We start from the raw sequence: 18,095 nt of genomic DNA on the forward strand, positions 1-18,095 counted from the left end.
CTGTCAAAACAAAGTAAATTTTTCAAATGTAAAAAATCCTAAAAATTTTTCTTCTTTTTTTCATTTTTTTGAGAATCCAATAATAATGTATTTTTTGATTTGCAACCAATGATATCGTGTAAAATTACTTATTACTTATTACTTTTTCCCTAGAGTTATCTAGGGAAAAAGGAGGAAAAATATGGATATTTTTACATTTTGTTTAATCAAAATTTAAGCACACCTTTTTTTAAGTAGCGCATAATGAAATAATCATTTCTGATGATATTCTGGAGCCATTAACGCAAAAAATTAGCAATCATATATAAAAAGTCCATATAGAAAAATCCAAAAGTCATATAGGAAAAGTCTAACTAAAACAAATATATCCTGGACTGTAAATGATAAATCAGAAACTGCTCTTATAATTACTTCAATATTAACTTTTTTATGTAATCCAAAAACAAAGTTAATTTGACATTACAAAGTTAAATTGCACTACTCATAAACAAGATCCACAAACACTTTATTACGCATAATTTGTTACAATTGCTACAAGTTATCTTCAGTTAAATAGCAATTTATGAGCAATACAGAAAAAAAGAATTTTTTAATTTAGTGGTTCGTAGACATAAACATATAACATTTTTTCTTCTCTGATACCTACTGTATATAACTAAACGTATTTGATATTTAAAAAAATTACATTGTATATGAGTAAAAAATCTAGTTACACATTTTTTTCTGTAATGATTTTCCAATTATACGGTTTAGTTATAAATAACAAAAAAAAAAAAGAAAAAAGAAATTTACTATTGACCAGTAAAATAATTGCCTAAATATTTTTGCTGGATCTCTATTGGGGATTTGCTCGAAAAAGAAATTAAGATATTTAAAAAGTCGGTAATATATTGTACTAGCTTTCATAAATTTAAATGAATTAAAAGTTAAAACTGTTATGGTGTTTTATGTACTTCAAGAAATCTTTGTGATAAACATGTTAGTACCTTAACCTTTTCAGATCATTTAGTCTTGAAACTGGTTATATACAGCGTCAGTTTTAAAACGCTGTTACAAAATCATTTTATATGGCATCTAAGTCAGTTATTTTGTTTTATATTCACAAGTAATCACTTTTATTACAAAATTTGAACGACGTTTATACGATGTAAAATGTTTTATTTAGACTAGAAAGAATACGGCCATTTTTTTCTCAGAATTGTGCTTGTGTGTGACTTGTGTATTATAATTGCTATGACAATTATGGATTTATTTATTATTTACAAAAATAGCTTATCTTAGTAGCAACATATCGAAACACATAATAAATTATGATATATGGCACACACAAAAAAAAAAGAAGGAATTTGTGGTCATAAATATGTCACTTTTACTTGAGGTCTATAAATATCTTTTCTGACAAATGAGATCGGTAAACATGTAACACACATCGATTCGTAATTAATAAGAGTATACAGTAAAAATGGTTTTTGTCAATCTGAATAGCCTTTCGAATGGTGGGGATTTTTATAAAACTTAGTTTTCTGAATCTACTTTTACTTATACTAACATATGTTACTAATCTATGATTTATGACACGGGTTTTTCATCATATTTTGCCCAATTTTCAACGGATTTGCTTGAAAGTATTATTTTTAAAATCAGCAAACTATGTTTCATAAACACAAAGCAAAAAAAAAAAATTTTTGGTAATAAAAAACACTGTAGAAATGCGCAAAAAAATTCTGCAATTAAATTATCTTAATTTTTTTACAGTTTCAATTTTTTTTGTTACAGGCATAAAAAATATCCAATCGTAACGTTTTTTTCTGTCAGAATCTGTTAAATCTCTTTAATATACTGAAATTTTTTCACAATGGGTAGCATAAGACTGTGAAGGGAGGCAATTAGATACCAACATATTTTCGCGGAGCGCTAATTAAGTGCGGATCATTGTGATGGCATTTGGAACTGCTTATTTATTGTTTAGTAGGATGAATTTTTTATTTTTTCTAATTGATTTTTACTTATTTGTTTAATACCAATGGGTTGCCGTATTAATTAGAATCGTACATATTTTTTGTTCATTTAGGTACCTGGATGAGTTTTCAGTACATGTGGACCTTATGGGCCTAGCTATTGGTACGCATGGAGCTAATATTCAGCAAGCTCGTAAAATTGATGGAATTACAAATATAGAACTGGAAGAATCTTCATGCACTTTTAAAATTCATGGAGAGGTAGAGAATTTTATTTTTATTATAAGTGTTCTTTATGCATCCATATATGGAAGTAGAGTTTTCTGTATCAGCATATATATATATATATATATATATATATATATATATATATATATATATATATATATATATATATCTAATTACATATACAAACCTGATTATTTAGTAGAGTGTAAAATTACATACAGTATAACAAAAATAGAAAATAAATTAAGCAAAGAAATAAATATTATAAAAAAAATTGCTATACATAATGGTATAATGATATATATATATATATATATAAAACAAATTTCAAAAATTAACAATATTACATCTCTAATACCAATTAGTGACACACAGAAAATTGAAAACATATATTTATATACTGATTGCATGGTTGAAAATATAACTAAGGTTTATGATAAAAGTAAATTTAAACCTGAATACAAAACTAATAACCATATAATAAAACATTTAAAAAAAACAGTAATTATACTGATTCATATAATTTATACAATTTGTGTGGAATTTATAAAATAAAAAACTTTAACGACCACATTTATAAAGATAAAACTAGTAGTTCTTTTAAAACCAGATTTCTTGAACATATTACACACTACAAAAATGGAAAATTGGGTTTGTCTAATGTTGCTGACCATCTCATTAACAATAAGCACTCTATTTCTGCTATTCAAACCGATTTGAAAATTAAGAATTATGTAAATAGTAATAAAAGTTAAAAGACATATTGGAGAGAAATATTATTTATATATATATATATATATATATATAATATAAACATAAGAGGAAATTCAACTTGATCAACTTGTAAATAGAATATGAAGATGACACTCTTATAAGGGCTGCAATAGATGGCAGCACTTATTCAAGTAAAAATAATGATAGTGCATAAATTGAATTTAATTTAAATCCATACTATGCTGTAACATTGGCTAGCCAAGATACATCGTTTATTTTATCCTACTTATTTTAATTTTATCAATTCTGACATAATTTTTTTATTTATGTAGTTTTTAATTTCCATAATTTAATTTGATAAAAAATGAAATTTCATATATTATCATAAATTTTTTTTATATATATTTTAATTGTCTTGAGGTTTTAAACCTATTATAAAATGAACTAAACCTGGATGTGATATGCATTATACCAACATAGTTCTCTTTCAAAATTATTCTGCAAACTTCTCTCTTTATCTTTCTCAAAACCTCTTCATTTCTCATTACATCAATCCGTCTAATTTTTCAATGTTCTCTTCTAATTGCACATTTCAAAGACATTCATTTTTTACCTTCTGTTTTACTCGTTTTCCATGATTGCTATCGTAGTGCTATACACTCCAGGCAAATATTAAGAAATATGTTTTAAAATTTCTAGATCTTTATTTTAGATTAGATAGAGACTTCTTAAAAACATGCAACAATTGTCCAAAAGTATTTAAATAGTGTTAATGTTTATTTTTATTGTACTAAAAAAAAAATTAGATTCGTTTGACTGCCAGAATGTTATGACAAATTATTAAAAATTTTAGTATTCATTATTTATTACTATTTTTATTTTTATAAAAATCCTTTTAGTGGTTTCTTACTGCTTAAACTTAATTGCATAGGTTTATTTATTCATTATTATCCTTATTTTAATTTTAAATATTATTTATTTATTATATTAGTATTATTTTAGAAACACCTTTGGATTATTATCGTAGTCTACACTTAATTGTTTGTCTTATGTGACAATCTGTCTTTTACAACTAACATTTTTTTTTTAAAATTTTAATCTTAGATTTTATTTTATATATTTCTCCCAAAATAAATCTAATTAGCCAGATAAGAAAAATAAAACTTTCACGTTCATTTAGTGCACTGTCAGAAGCATATGATGTCCGTTACAAACCTATTATTATATCGCATAGTTTGCATCGTTTATTACATACTTCAAAGCATCTAGATTAAATTATTATTTAGTTAATTTTAGCTTTTGAAGAAAAGTATTTTTAAAAAGAAGTCGAGAAGCGAATTGATTTTTTTCTACCGATAATACTTAACAATTCTTATCAGTAAAATGTTCTTGGAAAAATTAAATAGATTAATTGTAGTATCGTATTTTTTTCATTTCAGACACGTGAGGCTGTGAAAAAGGCACGGACAATGCTAGAGTATAGTGAAGAGTCATTAAGAGTTCCTCGCAAGTTGGTTGGCAAAGTCATCGGGAAGAATGGCCGCATCATTCAAGAGATAGTCGACAAAAGCGGGGTCGTACGTTCATTTGGATGAACATTTTTTTGTTTTTTTTAATAATTTTAAGTTAAATTTAGTTTAGTTATAAGTATTAAATTTAAGACGCAAGAATTTAATAACTAGTAAATATGAAGAAAATTTTCTTATTGCGGTTTATTACTGTGAAGAATTATGTTGTCTGGTATCATCAGATTTGATAATTAACATCAGGTTCCCAAGAGAATTAATCTTATGTAACAAAGTAAGTAATCCACGCGGAACTAATTAAACAGAATTAAAATGACAGAAGAAAATATGCGAGCAGAGTGTATAAAAGTCAGAAGAGTAAGTGCGATGAAGAAAATCTAAGTCGATAAAGTAATGGTACGAAAGGAAGAGTGAATAATCGTTAAGTCTCAATTTTCAATATTCTTTTGGACTGTCAAATGATCGGCTATTATATTTCTGTTAATTGTTGTAAGGCTGCTTATAAATTAGTGAAATTTTCTTGGAGTAACATCTTTATATGTATAACTTAATTGCTGATGTTTGACGGTCTTTTTTGAGCCGGTTTTAAATAAATCTTCAATAAAAGTCGTGTTAATTAACACGACTAGATAGATTGGTTGCCTTGCCAAAAGTAGATTACGGTTAGTATGAAAGAGCATTGTCACTGTAATTGCAGGTAAAGTAATTCATTTTACTTCAGTCTCCCGTCAGCCTGCATTCAAAGATCTTTACTTTTTGCTTCATTACCTTCATCGTTGTGGTAAAATGTCAGTTTCTTGTGCTTATTCAAAAAAATTCTTAACAAAGAAAAGTAGCAAATAGTTTTTATACTATGTCTTCGACCGATTAAACCGTACAGAAAATCTATACTCGTCTCATTCGATAGAGATCTTAACCGTTAGTAGTGATATAAATAGTCTTTTTAGAATTTTGCATTTGAAAAGCCTCTTCCATTAAAGAGAAAAAATGAAGATCTTGCGGTATGTGTACTACGGTGAGCAAGCTTGACTTACTATTAGACATTTGTTTTAAAAGCGTCGACAGTATATCTTTCCTGAGATAAGTCAGACAACGGTTGATTTCAACAGTCAGCTTGGAACATGTGACAAACACCAAACTAAAAATAAATTCATGACAGCTAGTTAATTTCAATTGTACTTGAAAATCCTGGTTGAGTTTTTACTTACATAGTATATATATATATATATTTTTTTTTCTTTTTTGAATTTTCAAAAAAAACATTGAAAACATTTGAAAGTTCAAATATAAATTTTAAACTCACCATATCAACCTCCAAGAATCTGTTTTTGCAACATCCCCTGCATCTTCAGTTGGTATTGAATTCTGTAATTACATTATAAATTATGATTCTTTTAAAAATTTGTTATTTTACGTTGTTCTGTGCTTTAAAATTTTTAAATAGCATTATGAACGCTTAAGCAAATTCTCCCAGTCGAGCACTAGAATGATGTAACTTTTAAAACATAGTATTTTTCTTGGTTCTGTTGTCATTTTTGCCAATTACTAAATAATTTTATTACGTTTTTAATATCTTCGATTGCGATCTGGTGGCTCATCGTTTTATATTTTTATTTATATTTATAAAGTAATATTTTTCAGGCATATTCATTTTTTTATTATTACATACCATCACCCTCAAAACTCACTAGCCTGCTAAAATTACATAAAATAAACAATCCTATAAGACCTTTAATAAATGTTAAAACAATGCCTCCATATTTCATAGATAAAATACTTTGGATAAAAATTAATCTTGCCCGTAAACATAAAATAAAAACATTTGAAGTCGTAAATTAATTTAAAAAAAAAAAGTTAAGCTTTTGGTATTAACATGTACCCTAATACCGGTTGACAAGGCGTTAGAAATAATAAAAAATAGATTAAATGAAACCCCAGAATCCACCGATGCGTGAATCAATATTATAAGAAATATCTGTCTTCAGAATTACTTTTGAGTATGAGAATAATTGTTATTTACAAACAGAAAGCTTACCGGTGAGATTGCCTATATCTGCTATTACGTCTGAAATATTTATACAAGAATTTGAAAATAATACGGTTAATGGCATATTAAATACACACCAAATATGATTGCGGATAAGATATGTAGATGATATTTTAGTCGTATTTTTATATAAAGCAAATATAAGTAACAAACATTTGATAATTTTAAATAAAATTAATAATTACAATAAGAATTAAAAAATGTCTATATGAAATACAAAGCGATAAGAAAATACAGTTTTTCAGATAATAAAATCAAAATAAGCATAAATAATAAAATTGTAACATCGGTTTTTAGAAAATCTACAATAAATAATATTAGAATACATTTAAGTTCTAACCACCCGCAATCACAAAAAGATAAATTTATATAAAAAATATTTAGAGCTATTCATTATACGAAACAATAAAACTAGTTTCAAAAAATAAATATTTGAAGTAAAAGAAATAGCAATATTTATTGGCTTTGATGATGAAATATAAAAACCAGAATAATAAAAAGAAAACACAAAGGTAGTTGTAATAAACAGCAAAAATATAACAACAAACATTAACGATAGTTTATATCTAATCTAAAATTAAATTATACAAAATAATTGAAAAAATTATTAATGTATGCAGTAAAAATAAATATAAAAAAGAATATAAACCAAAGAAATAGCAATAACAAAAATAATAGAAAGGAATTAAGAAAAATGTATAAAATTAAATGCAACGAATGTATTAATACCGGTAACACTAATACAACATTTAAAAGAAGTTATATAGAACATTACATAGCATATAAAAACAAGAAAAGCAGTTTATCCATTGCAGTAACATTTATTAGAATACAAACATAGTATTGCTGATTACAAAAATAATTTAGTTATTTTGGAAGTATGATAAAAAATGGATATACTTGAAAAAAATTGCATTTATAAATATAAAGAATAAACGATGAATCACCAGATCGCATTTTAATACGATTTAATAAAGATGTAAAATGTAAAGATGTAAAAATCTAATAGTTGGCAATAGAACAAAGAAAAAACTGCTTTTTAAAGATTCAATCATTCTAGTACTGGAAACAAAATTTGTATATGCTTTAATAATATTAAAACTGAAAATCTAAAACAAAAAGTTTTTTAAAGAATTATATATTATATAATATAATTATAGAATTCAATACCAAACTGAAGATACGGGTTGCTCTGAGAATCAATTCTTGGAAATTAATATGTTAAGTTTAACTAATTACTATGTTTTGGTGGTTTATATTTCATATAGTACTTATATATACACACACACACACACACATATGAGGTTCAAAAAAAGACTGAACGATTTAAGTAGGTGGCTATAGAGATAATTAGTAATGTGCAGTTAGCAGCATTGTGTTCCACATAACCTCCTCTGTAACCACATATTCTTGGGTTGTTGATATCTCATTCTGTTTGTGTTGTAGTCATTTTTGTAATGCGTGATATTTTGTTGATTAAACTTTTATCTCGGTGTTGTAGCTGTAAACCTAACTTTTGTCTCTCCGTTACGATCATTTGCATGAATGTTTCATCATCATTGGTTTGTTCAAGGAGTTGCCGGCGATTTTCCATTCATTGTTCTTTCTGTTCGGTTATCAGACTGGGAACAAACTTTGCTGCAACTCTATGCATATTCAGTTTTTCAGTCAAAATGTCATGGCGTGATCCGATCGTAAGGATCACATAACCCCTTTCTGTAAGTTCTTTGACAGTCAATCGGTGATTTGCATGCACCGGATCGTTGTTTTTCTGAACTTGTGTATCATCAGTTGAAGTCAATGGCCTTCTTGATCGAGGGTCATCTTCAATCGTCTGACAACCACTTTTAATTCATGAAAACCATACGCAGCAGTTGCAAACGACCCAGAGCATCACCTCCTTAAGCTTGTTTGAAAACTTGAACAATTTCTGTGAAAGTTTTCCCCGGTTTCATGCAAATTGTACGTTGTATGGTTGCTTCTGAAAAACACACTACAAAAATTGTAACTGACACTTAAACATGTTGCGCTCAAATAACAATAATGTGAAAACTAAATGAGATATCAGCAATACAAGAACATGTGGTTACAGAGGAGGTTATGCGAAACACAGTGCTGTCAACCACACATCACTAAATATGTCTGTTGGCATGTAATTAAAATAGTTTGGTCTTGTTTTTTAACAAACCTTTTGTGTATGTGTGTGTGTGTGTGTATATATATATATATATAAATATATATATATATATATATATACAGATGATTCCAAATTTCATGGCAATCTCTCAGGAGATGATTGTATAGTCAAAAATAAGAAAAAAACTTCATATAAACATAGATCAGAAAAGGTTCGTTAGTGAATTTTGGTTCGCAAAATTTAAGCCCTTCTTTCTGCTCCTAATTAAATTGTACTAAAATTCGTGGGATACAAATTGAGGGGTAAATTTAGTGCTTCCTTATGGTATTTGACCCAAGCAATAGAGTAAAAGTAGTCCCAGACCTCTGTCTCACTTAGGTTTTAAGAAAAACAGAGTAAAACACAAAAACATTTTATCAGAAAATACACTTTTTTAGGTTATGAATAAAATAACTTTGTTTACCAACAGAAAAATAAACATTTCTATTTACCATTATAGAGAATTTAATTCTAAAAAAATTTATGTAAATAACATCTTATTAAAGTAACACAAATTTGAGAAGTTCAACTGTAATTAGAAACAAACAGACAAACTAGATCGGAAAAGTGATTCGATTTACATACAAATGATAAACATTATAAAAATAAATTTGAAGGGCATCCTCCTAAAACATAATAAAACTTTTTATTTTTTCATAGGTTGGCAATAACAGCTGATGAACAATTAAGTTTAGTGTCTGACATTTGAATATTCATTTGAGTGGTGTTTGTGCTGTTGTTCAGTCAGTCATTCGCTATTGTGATACCGCAATTTGTTTTTCATTTCGAGAGTTGATGGACATGTTAATTTATAGTAAAATAAATAAAGTTGGCCGTTGTGCATGAATATTGGGAATATTTTCCAGTTGAAGTAGTACCAGATCATAAAACAGTTGAGGCCTTAGAGATGCGAGTTCAAGAAACAGGTATGCTTAAACCACAATGATTCGATACTGGTCGTGAACGTTTTGTGAGTAATGCCGATGCTGAAAAAGCAGTATTAAATATTTTTTACAAACAAGTCTGATTGAACTTTTGGAAGATATTCCACTTCACTTTCAGAGAGGAGTGCAAATTAGTTTTTTAATGATTGTACACCCGCTCACTACTGTTGTAATGTGATGAATTATTTAAGCAATACATTTAGTAAGCAACGGATTGGTCGAAACAGACCAGTAAAATTGTCACCTCGATTCATTTCAGTGGATTTTTTCCTTTAGGGTTGGATGAAGGCATTAGTCTATTCCCATCTGTAATGACAAACAAGATTTGAGATGTATAATAGAAGCCGGAGTTACTATTAGGAATAATAATGATTCTATTAGACATGCCAGCTAGTATAGATTTGCTGAATTTGAGCTATGCATTGAATAGAATGTTGGTCTCATTAAGTAAGTGCTTTGAATAGATGTTTGCAACTTTATCAAGTAGCCATTTTGATATTTGATAATTTTTCGAAGAAACCCAAAAAGTATACAATTTTTATTTTTTTTTATTATTTTTTATTCAATTTTACTATTAATCATAATAATAATTTATTTTCATTTACATTATGTTGTTCAAACATTGATAAAAATTGTTCTGTTTAAAATCATATCGCTTTTCTGATCCAATTTGTGTGTTTTGTTTCTAATTAAATTTTAACTTTTCAAATTTGTGTTACGTACAAATTTTAATAGATGTTACGTACATTAATTCTCTCTGATTTAAATTCTCTACTAAGTAACTAGGAATTTTTATTTGTTTATTGGTAAATTAACAAAGTTATTTTATTCCAAACCTAAGAAAGTAATTTTCCAACAAGACGTTTATGTGTTATACCCTTTTTTTCTTAAAACCTAAGTGAGATAGAGGTCTGGGACCACTTTTATTGAACCTCTTAAATCAAATACCATAAGAAAGCACCAAATTTACTCCTCAATTTGAACCTGAAGAATTTTAATATGGTTTAACTCCACAGAAGGATCAGAAAGCAGGCTAAATGTTTCACAAACAAAAACTCAAACAAACCTGTTTCTGATCTGTGTTTTATGAGCTTTTTTCTTATTTTTGGGTATAATCATCTCTCGAGAGATTGCTGTGCAATTTGGAATCATCTGTATATATATTTTTTCTTTTTTTTTTCAAAAAAACTTAACCACCAAACACAGTAACAGAAAAACTAATACGAATAGTCAACATTTGCGAGATCCTGCATTATCAGTCTGTATACAATTCTATAATTAAATCAACAAATAACAAAAAAGAAATAAAAAACTTAAAGATTTAGACAACACAAACACTCTTAACAACCAACGATATTTTAAAAAGTATGGAACATTACAATGTTTAGAGAAACATAAAGAGAGGTGTGTCTAATGTGGCCAACCATTTGTTGCAATGTAAGCACAGTATTACCGATTATAAAAGTAATTAAGAAATTTTGGAAATTTGTAATAACAGTAAAAAAATAAATATACTTGAAAAATATTATATTTATAAATTTAAACAAAAGTATGATGAACTACAGGTTGTATTTTAAAGATGATGTTTTTAAGACATGGTTGGTTGTAACAGTTGGCAAAAATGTTTACGAATGTTGTTGTATGATGTTTTCTAAATTTTTTAAGTTTTTATTTCTCTTTTGTTACTTGATGTATTAGTAGAATTAATAATTAAGAAACCTACTTGCCAACAATTTTTTTATGTTAAACATTCAAGCATTTTCGAAATAGAGTTCCATCATCAGGAACTTAAAAAATGTATATTATATTCTTAGTAAAATAAAACTTAAACTTTATAACGGTGTAGACCTTCATAATGACAGGACGTTATATCGACACAATTTTAAACACATGATGACCACTATTAAATTTTATTTACTTTACATATGACAACAAATTTTTAGTTTTATTAAGAATATAATATACATTTTTTAAGTTCTTGATGATGGGATTCTATTCCAAAAGCGCTAGAACACGTAATATAACAAAATAATTGGTAAGTGAGTTTTTTAATTAACTGTTTGTATAATCATATCAACAGAGCATATTTGATAAAATTATTGATAGAATTGTCTACCAACTGATGATTCGGGATACAGTAAAAGTCAACTATTGGTATTAGTTTTTTTTTTTTTTTTTTTAATTAGCACAGTGGTCAGTATGTTGATGAATTAATCGACTTTTTAAAAGGTTATATATACACGAAATATAACTAGATCTATTTAGTTTAGATTATTTATAAATATATTGCAATTTATTTATGAAACAGTTGTTTACATTAAAATGATATTTCTAGATTTTTGTGGTGACTTAAAAAAATAAATTATTTTTTGTTTTAAATGGTGATTTGCACTGAACATGTATGTTTTGTATGAAAATGATTGTCGACTGATAGTTTTGCATGTTATTTATTCTAGTGATAACAGGTTTAAGCCCAGTTACAGTCACTTTTTATTTTATTTGAGTCTATTGAATTTTTATTTTTTTTTTGTCTTCAGTCATTTGACTAGTTTGATGCAGCTCTCCAAGATTCCCTATCTAGTGCTAGTCGTTTCATTTCAGTATACCCTCTACATCCTACATCCCTAACAATTTGTTTTACATATTCCAAACGTGGCCTGCCTACACAATTTTTCCCTTCTACCTGTCCTTCCAATATTAAAGCCTTAGTATGTTGCCTATAAGTCTGTCTCTTCTTTTAACTATATTTTTCCAAACGCTTCTTTCTTCATCTATTTGCCGCAATACCTCTTCATTTGTCACTTTATCCACCCGTCTGATTTTTAACATTCTCCTATAGCACCGCATTTCAAAAGCTTCTAATCTTTTCTTCTCAGATACTTCGATCGTCCAAGTTTCACTTCCATATAAAGCGACACTCCAAACATACACTTTCAAAAATCTTTTCCTGACATTTAAATTACTTTTTGATGTAAACAAATTATATTTCTTACTGAAGGCTCGTTTAGCTTGTGTTATTTGGCATTTTATATCACTCCTGCTTCGTCCATCTTTAGTAATTCTACATCCCAAATAACAAAATTCTTCTACCTCCATAATCTTTTCTCCTCCTATTTCCACATTCAGTGGTCCATCTTTGTTATTTCTACTACATTTCATTACTTTTGTTTTGTTCTTGTTTATTTTCACGCGATAGTTCTTGTGTAGGACTTCATCTATGCCGTTCATTGTTTCTTCTAAATCCTTTTTACTCTCGGCTAGAATTACTATATCATCAGCAAATCGTATCATCTTTATCTTTTCACCTTGTACTGTTACTCCGAATCTAAATTGTTCTTTAACATCATTAACTGCTAGTTCCATGTAAAGATTAAAAAGTAATGGAGATAGGAAACATCCTTGTCGGACTCCCTTTCTTTTTACGGCTTCTTTCTTATGTTCTTCAATTGTTACTGTTGCTGTTTGGTTCCTGTACATGTTAGCAATTGTTCTTCTATCTCTGTATATGAACCCTAATTTTTTTATAATACTGAACATTTTATTCCAGTCTACGTTATCGAATGCCTTTTCTAGGTCTATAAACGCCAAGTATGTCGGTTTGTTTTTCTTTAATCTTCCTTCTACTATTAATCTGAGGCCTAAAATTGCTTCCCTTGTCCCTATACTTTTCCTGAAACCAAATCGGTCTTCTCCTAACACTTCTTTCACTCTCTCAATTCTTCTGTATAGATGAATTTTTATAGCATATGAAAAATACCAAGACCCAAATTTCAATCCAGTCATTAATATTTCTGTGTTTGCCTATTTTTTTAATATATCGTTTGACGTTTGTTAAAGAATGAAAATAATAAGTTAATTTAATTTTCTAGTAATAGTTAAGTTTAGTAAGTTACCAGTCGGGAATATTTTCTTAAATATTGGCCTTTTATTTACACCTTAACCTATCACTTTCTTTTAAATTCATACTTATTGTACAGAGTAAGATTTTATAATCTTTTTATAAACTTAATAAATAAAGGGAAAACCCTTTTAGCTTTAATGTGTATTTGTACTTCCTTTTGTTTAAGCGTTTATGTATGTATTTTGAGTTCATTAGATAAAATGCAAAACCGTGTTAAATATTTTCTTACTTGAAATTAATTTATGATTTTTTATTTTTTTTATTTATAATTTTAATAATAATTTTCTTTCCTTTTATAATAATTGTATTTACAAATATAGTAAACCAACATAATTTTCTGGTTATTTTTGTATTTAATTGCCTTTTTAAGGATTTAAACCTAAGTTGATCCAAAATATTTTTCTAATAAATTGATTTCATTTTTCCTTTTATACTGTATTAACCTGCATGAATATTATGTACATTAGAATCAATTAATTGGCATCTAATTCTCTCCACGGCACTGGCAGAGATTTTCTGCCTGTATTTACTTGCTTTTTTTTTGTGAGTGCTCAGCAGCATATTTGCTATGAAGCATGGATTGTAGCTCACACTTTCTCTGTCTCTGTCTCTGTGTGTGTGTATATACACACACACACACAGTCTCATATAAGTCTTGTAGATAACAAAATTATACTGAAATTAAAAAAGGTGAGAGACTACTTTTCTATTACAAAGATCTGTTATTAATTTAGAATTTTGTTTAAAAAAATACATGTTAAATATATGTAATAGACAACAGATATATAACGATAAAAAATGTTTAAGCGTTCCATATAATAAGCAAAAAATAGAAAAATTTGTTACAAAATTTACTGGCCCAATTTCATTTATTAAACAAACTCATATAGTAGTCATTAGCACATTTTTGTTAAATTTGACAATTATAAATATGTTGTTACAAATTTATCATCTATTTACATTAATATTGCACGTTTATTTGGCGATTCAACATCTTTTCTTCAATTACATATTTGTTTTGAAAGTAATTTTCACCTTTTCACTACGACTCGTATTGTCTTAAAATATTCAACATTTCAAGTTTTTAACTTTTCAACATGATGAAAATTAGGTTTTTTCATTGAATATATGTATGTTTTAACGCAATATATTTACTAAAGGATATAAATAGAAAAAAAATCAAGTAAATACGTTTTACATTACTTTCTTTCGATCCTGATCTTTTTTTTAGCAACAGATGTATCGATTATTTATTTATTTACGTAGTCTTACTTTATTAATTACTATAGTTTTTATATATAAAAATACAATTTAGCGTACTTTCTTTGACGTTCTGAATGTGTTATGATAAAAAAGTGTGATATGTGTAATACATATCACATTTACAGAAATAATAGAATTCTTATGATTATTTGTTGTTTAATAAATGAAATCGGGCCGGTAAGAGTTTTGTAACAAATCTTTCTACACTTTGCTTATTATATGGAAAGCTTTAAATATTTTTTATTACCTATTATTGTATATCTACTGTCTATATATTTAACATATATATTTTTTAAAATAAAATTCTAAATTAATAACAGATCCTGATAATAGAAATCTAGTTGTTCACCTTTTTTTGTTATCGTTAGTTATCAGTATCATTTTGTTATCGGCAAGACTTAACATACAGTTTTTATAATTTCATTGTAATTTTTTTGGATATCACTGCATTTTGTTACATTTTTTTTTTTTTTTTTATGAATTACTGATTATCTGATGGATTTATTTAAAAAATTTATTGCCTTCTAGAACAAACAAATATACATTTTTTGAGTCTCTCAGGCAATTTTTTTTTTTTGTTGATAGTCATATCATTCTCTTAACTGCACTTTTCCTTTTTTTGTTAAAACTTGTATAACGACTTTACGAATGAAGATCTGTGAAGTAATATTACACTTTTTTTTTGTAAGTGTAACTCTCAATTTTTATCGTATCTGTGGACACACTTTTTTTATCTTATTAAATGAACTTTTTTTATTTCTCCATCAAATAGTTCTAATTCTTCAGACTCTGTTTCATTGCACAGTATTAAAAATTTATTTAAGAAGGACTTTAAAATTGAAAGGTCTTTTGATCAGTTCGCATACTATTCTTTCGGATGCACCTTACTCTTGTTGGCTGTACCCAGCTCCGATGCACACACAGCTCCTGACAGTTCACTCGGCTCTGTATACAGTATATAAGCTTGCTCCCCGCTATATTCTTTCAGTCTTCTCCCAATAGCCTTCATGGACTCGACGTAACATTACATAATATTGGGTATATAGGGTCCAATCATTACATATAAACTTATAAAAATAATACTATTTATAGAATAAAAATTTTACCGATCGAATTTATTTTTATTTTACGTAACAAGTCTTTGTTGCCACATTTACAATGCTTTCTGACTGTTTGTGTTTTTCGTGTTTTATTAGCGGCTACAATCTCTTTTTAACTAATAACTTTTATTTTTTTTTTTTAATGAAGTGATGGGAATTAAAAAAATTGTTTAATCTTTAGTACTTTCATTTACATAAGAGCATTTACTATAAAAACAATCTGTAGTATATTTTATTTTAAACTTTATTTCAAGTACATTATCAAGTTTTTGTACGCTACTTGGTAATATCAAGTACTGCTACCTAACGGCGTGATTCGTAAACCCACCTTTTTGAGGAAAAAGTGGCATATTCGAGTCCCACGGTTCATCAAATGGAAGAAAAAACGTTGTCTAGCAAAATTTGAGGTATTTTTTGAAAGTATTTTTTATTGCAAATGTAATTGAACTTAATATAATGTTTTCATGCTTATGTTTTAATTTTTTCCATTTTCATTTCACATTTAGGTTAGGTCATGCTTAAACTGTAAACATAGTTTGTGAATTTGCCATGCTGTCCAGTTCTGCGAACTCTTACTGGCGAAGTTCAAATAAAGTTCTTGATATATATCAAAGACAAAAGTATGAAAACAGTTTACTGCCAACTGTTCCAGAATTTGATGTTTCTTGATGTACTTTTGGTGGTAAACGGTTTTTATACTTCTGTCTTTGAGATATTAGTAAAGAGGGGGAATATGGACAAATACAATAACAAAAGAATTTTGTTTTTGCTTAGTTATATATACATATATATTTATTTCATAGAATATCTTTTAAGGCGCTTTTACTAGACCATTAAAAGATGTTCTTTTTGGATGTGATAAAGAATATTAAATAATTTCTACAAATTAATTGTAGAGACCAAAACTAGATTAGAATTTTCTATTTATAACAAAATAAATAAATAAATGTAGGACTACCCAAAAATTGAACTTTGTTATAAATATAATTTTATATTGTTGATATTGAAAGTAAAGTTTAGAAATTATGAGGAAAGGGGATGATGAGATTTTATAACTGTCGCTGAACTGAATTAAATATCCCCTTTTTTAATTACAAATTAACGTTGTTTATTATCTGTGAGAAATTCAATAAAACTTTTCACAAAAAAGTTCATTAAATTTCAGTTTTAGAATTTTTAAAAAGATAGCATATTTTAATTTGTAAAGCACACACAGCCTTGAAACTTGTAATTAAGCATGTTCCTTTTGTATTTAGTAAGCTTACGTAAATGTTCCTTTTGTATTTATTTAGTAAGCATAGAAATGAAAAGTAAGTGTACCTAAGATTTTTTGGCTTTATTTTGAGTGACGATTGTTTAGTGAGAATGATGATTGATGAATAATGAAAGAGCACCTGTTGATAAAGTCTACCTGGTATTAGGCTAATTTAATAATAATAATAATAATAATAAAGAGACATGTATTAATTCGATATTGTATCTATGTGTTAGGGATAGGGAATACTCACCCAACATGCCACATATAGAGGATAATTATGTAACCAAATTTTTTATTGTTTTACTTGTTATGGTAATCGCTTGCTATATTTGGATGGGCTGCTTCATTATTTAAAGCTTATTGGCTGTATGATTTGATTGACTGCTTTAATTTTATTTTAATTTATTTTTTTTTTTGTAATTCTTTGTATTAATAAGAATCAATGTATATTTTAATCATAAATAATTTATTTTGGTGCCACAAGGTGCTAATTTTTTTATTTTTTATTGTTATAGGTAAGAGTTAAAATAGAAGGAGATAACGAGGCTGAACCCAGTGTACCTCGAGAGGAGGGTCAAGTTCCTTTTATATTTGTAGGCACTGTAGAGAGCATAATAAATGCCAAGATGCTATTAGAATATCACCTAGCACATTTAAAGGTAATAATTGGAGATAAACTTTGTTTATTATTAATTTGTATCGCTTCGTCATATGTTAATATGTAAACGATTTGTATAATAATGTACCCTTTCTAAAACGTAGACCTTTTAAAACAGAAATATTCTGTCATAACCTTTCTAAAACAGAAATGGCTGAGACATTAGAAGAATTTGCACTTGATTTCCATCTTTTTTCCTTATGATTATATAATTCACCGCGAAAGCTCTGAGCTTGTGCATAGAAATTTGAAATTAAGTTTTATAAAGTGTGAAAAATGCTGTGCCCAGAATACAGGATCTCTAGATGAAAGAATACATTAC

At 27.3% G+C, this 18,095-nt stretch overlaps 1 protein-coding gene across 6 annotated transcripts in view; it reads left to right on the forward strand.

Moving 5' to 3' along the window:
* Fmr1 (synaptic functional regulator FMR1) overlaps window positions 1-18,095 on the forward strand; it is a 95,086-nt gene that overhangs the window by 45,849 nt on the left and 31,142 nt on the right. For 5 of the 6 annotated variants that reach the window (XM_075353884.1, XM_075353880.1, XM_075353886.1 and 2 more), the window contains exons 6-8: window positions 2,072-2,219; window positions 4,340-4,477; window positions 17,631-17,774. In XM_075353884.1, coding sequence (XP_075209999.1) covers window positions 2,072-2,219; window positions 4,340-4,477; window positions 17,631-17,774 — 430 coding nt within the window. The remainder of the gene's footprint in view (window positions 1-2,071; window positions 2,220-4,339; window positions 4,478-17,630; window positions 17,775-18,095) is intronic. The other variant, XM_075353883.1, reaches the window with a different exon arrangement.

Source organism: Lycorma delicatula, chromosome 1 (genome assembly GCF_047948215.1).
Source record: "Lycorma delicatula isolate Av1 chromosome 1, ASM4794821v1, whole genome shotgun sequence".
NCBI classification, from domain to species: domain Eukaryota; kingdom Metazoa; phylum Arthropoda; class Insecta; order Hemiptera; family Fulgoridae; genus Lycorma; species Lycorma delicatula.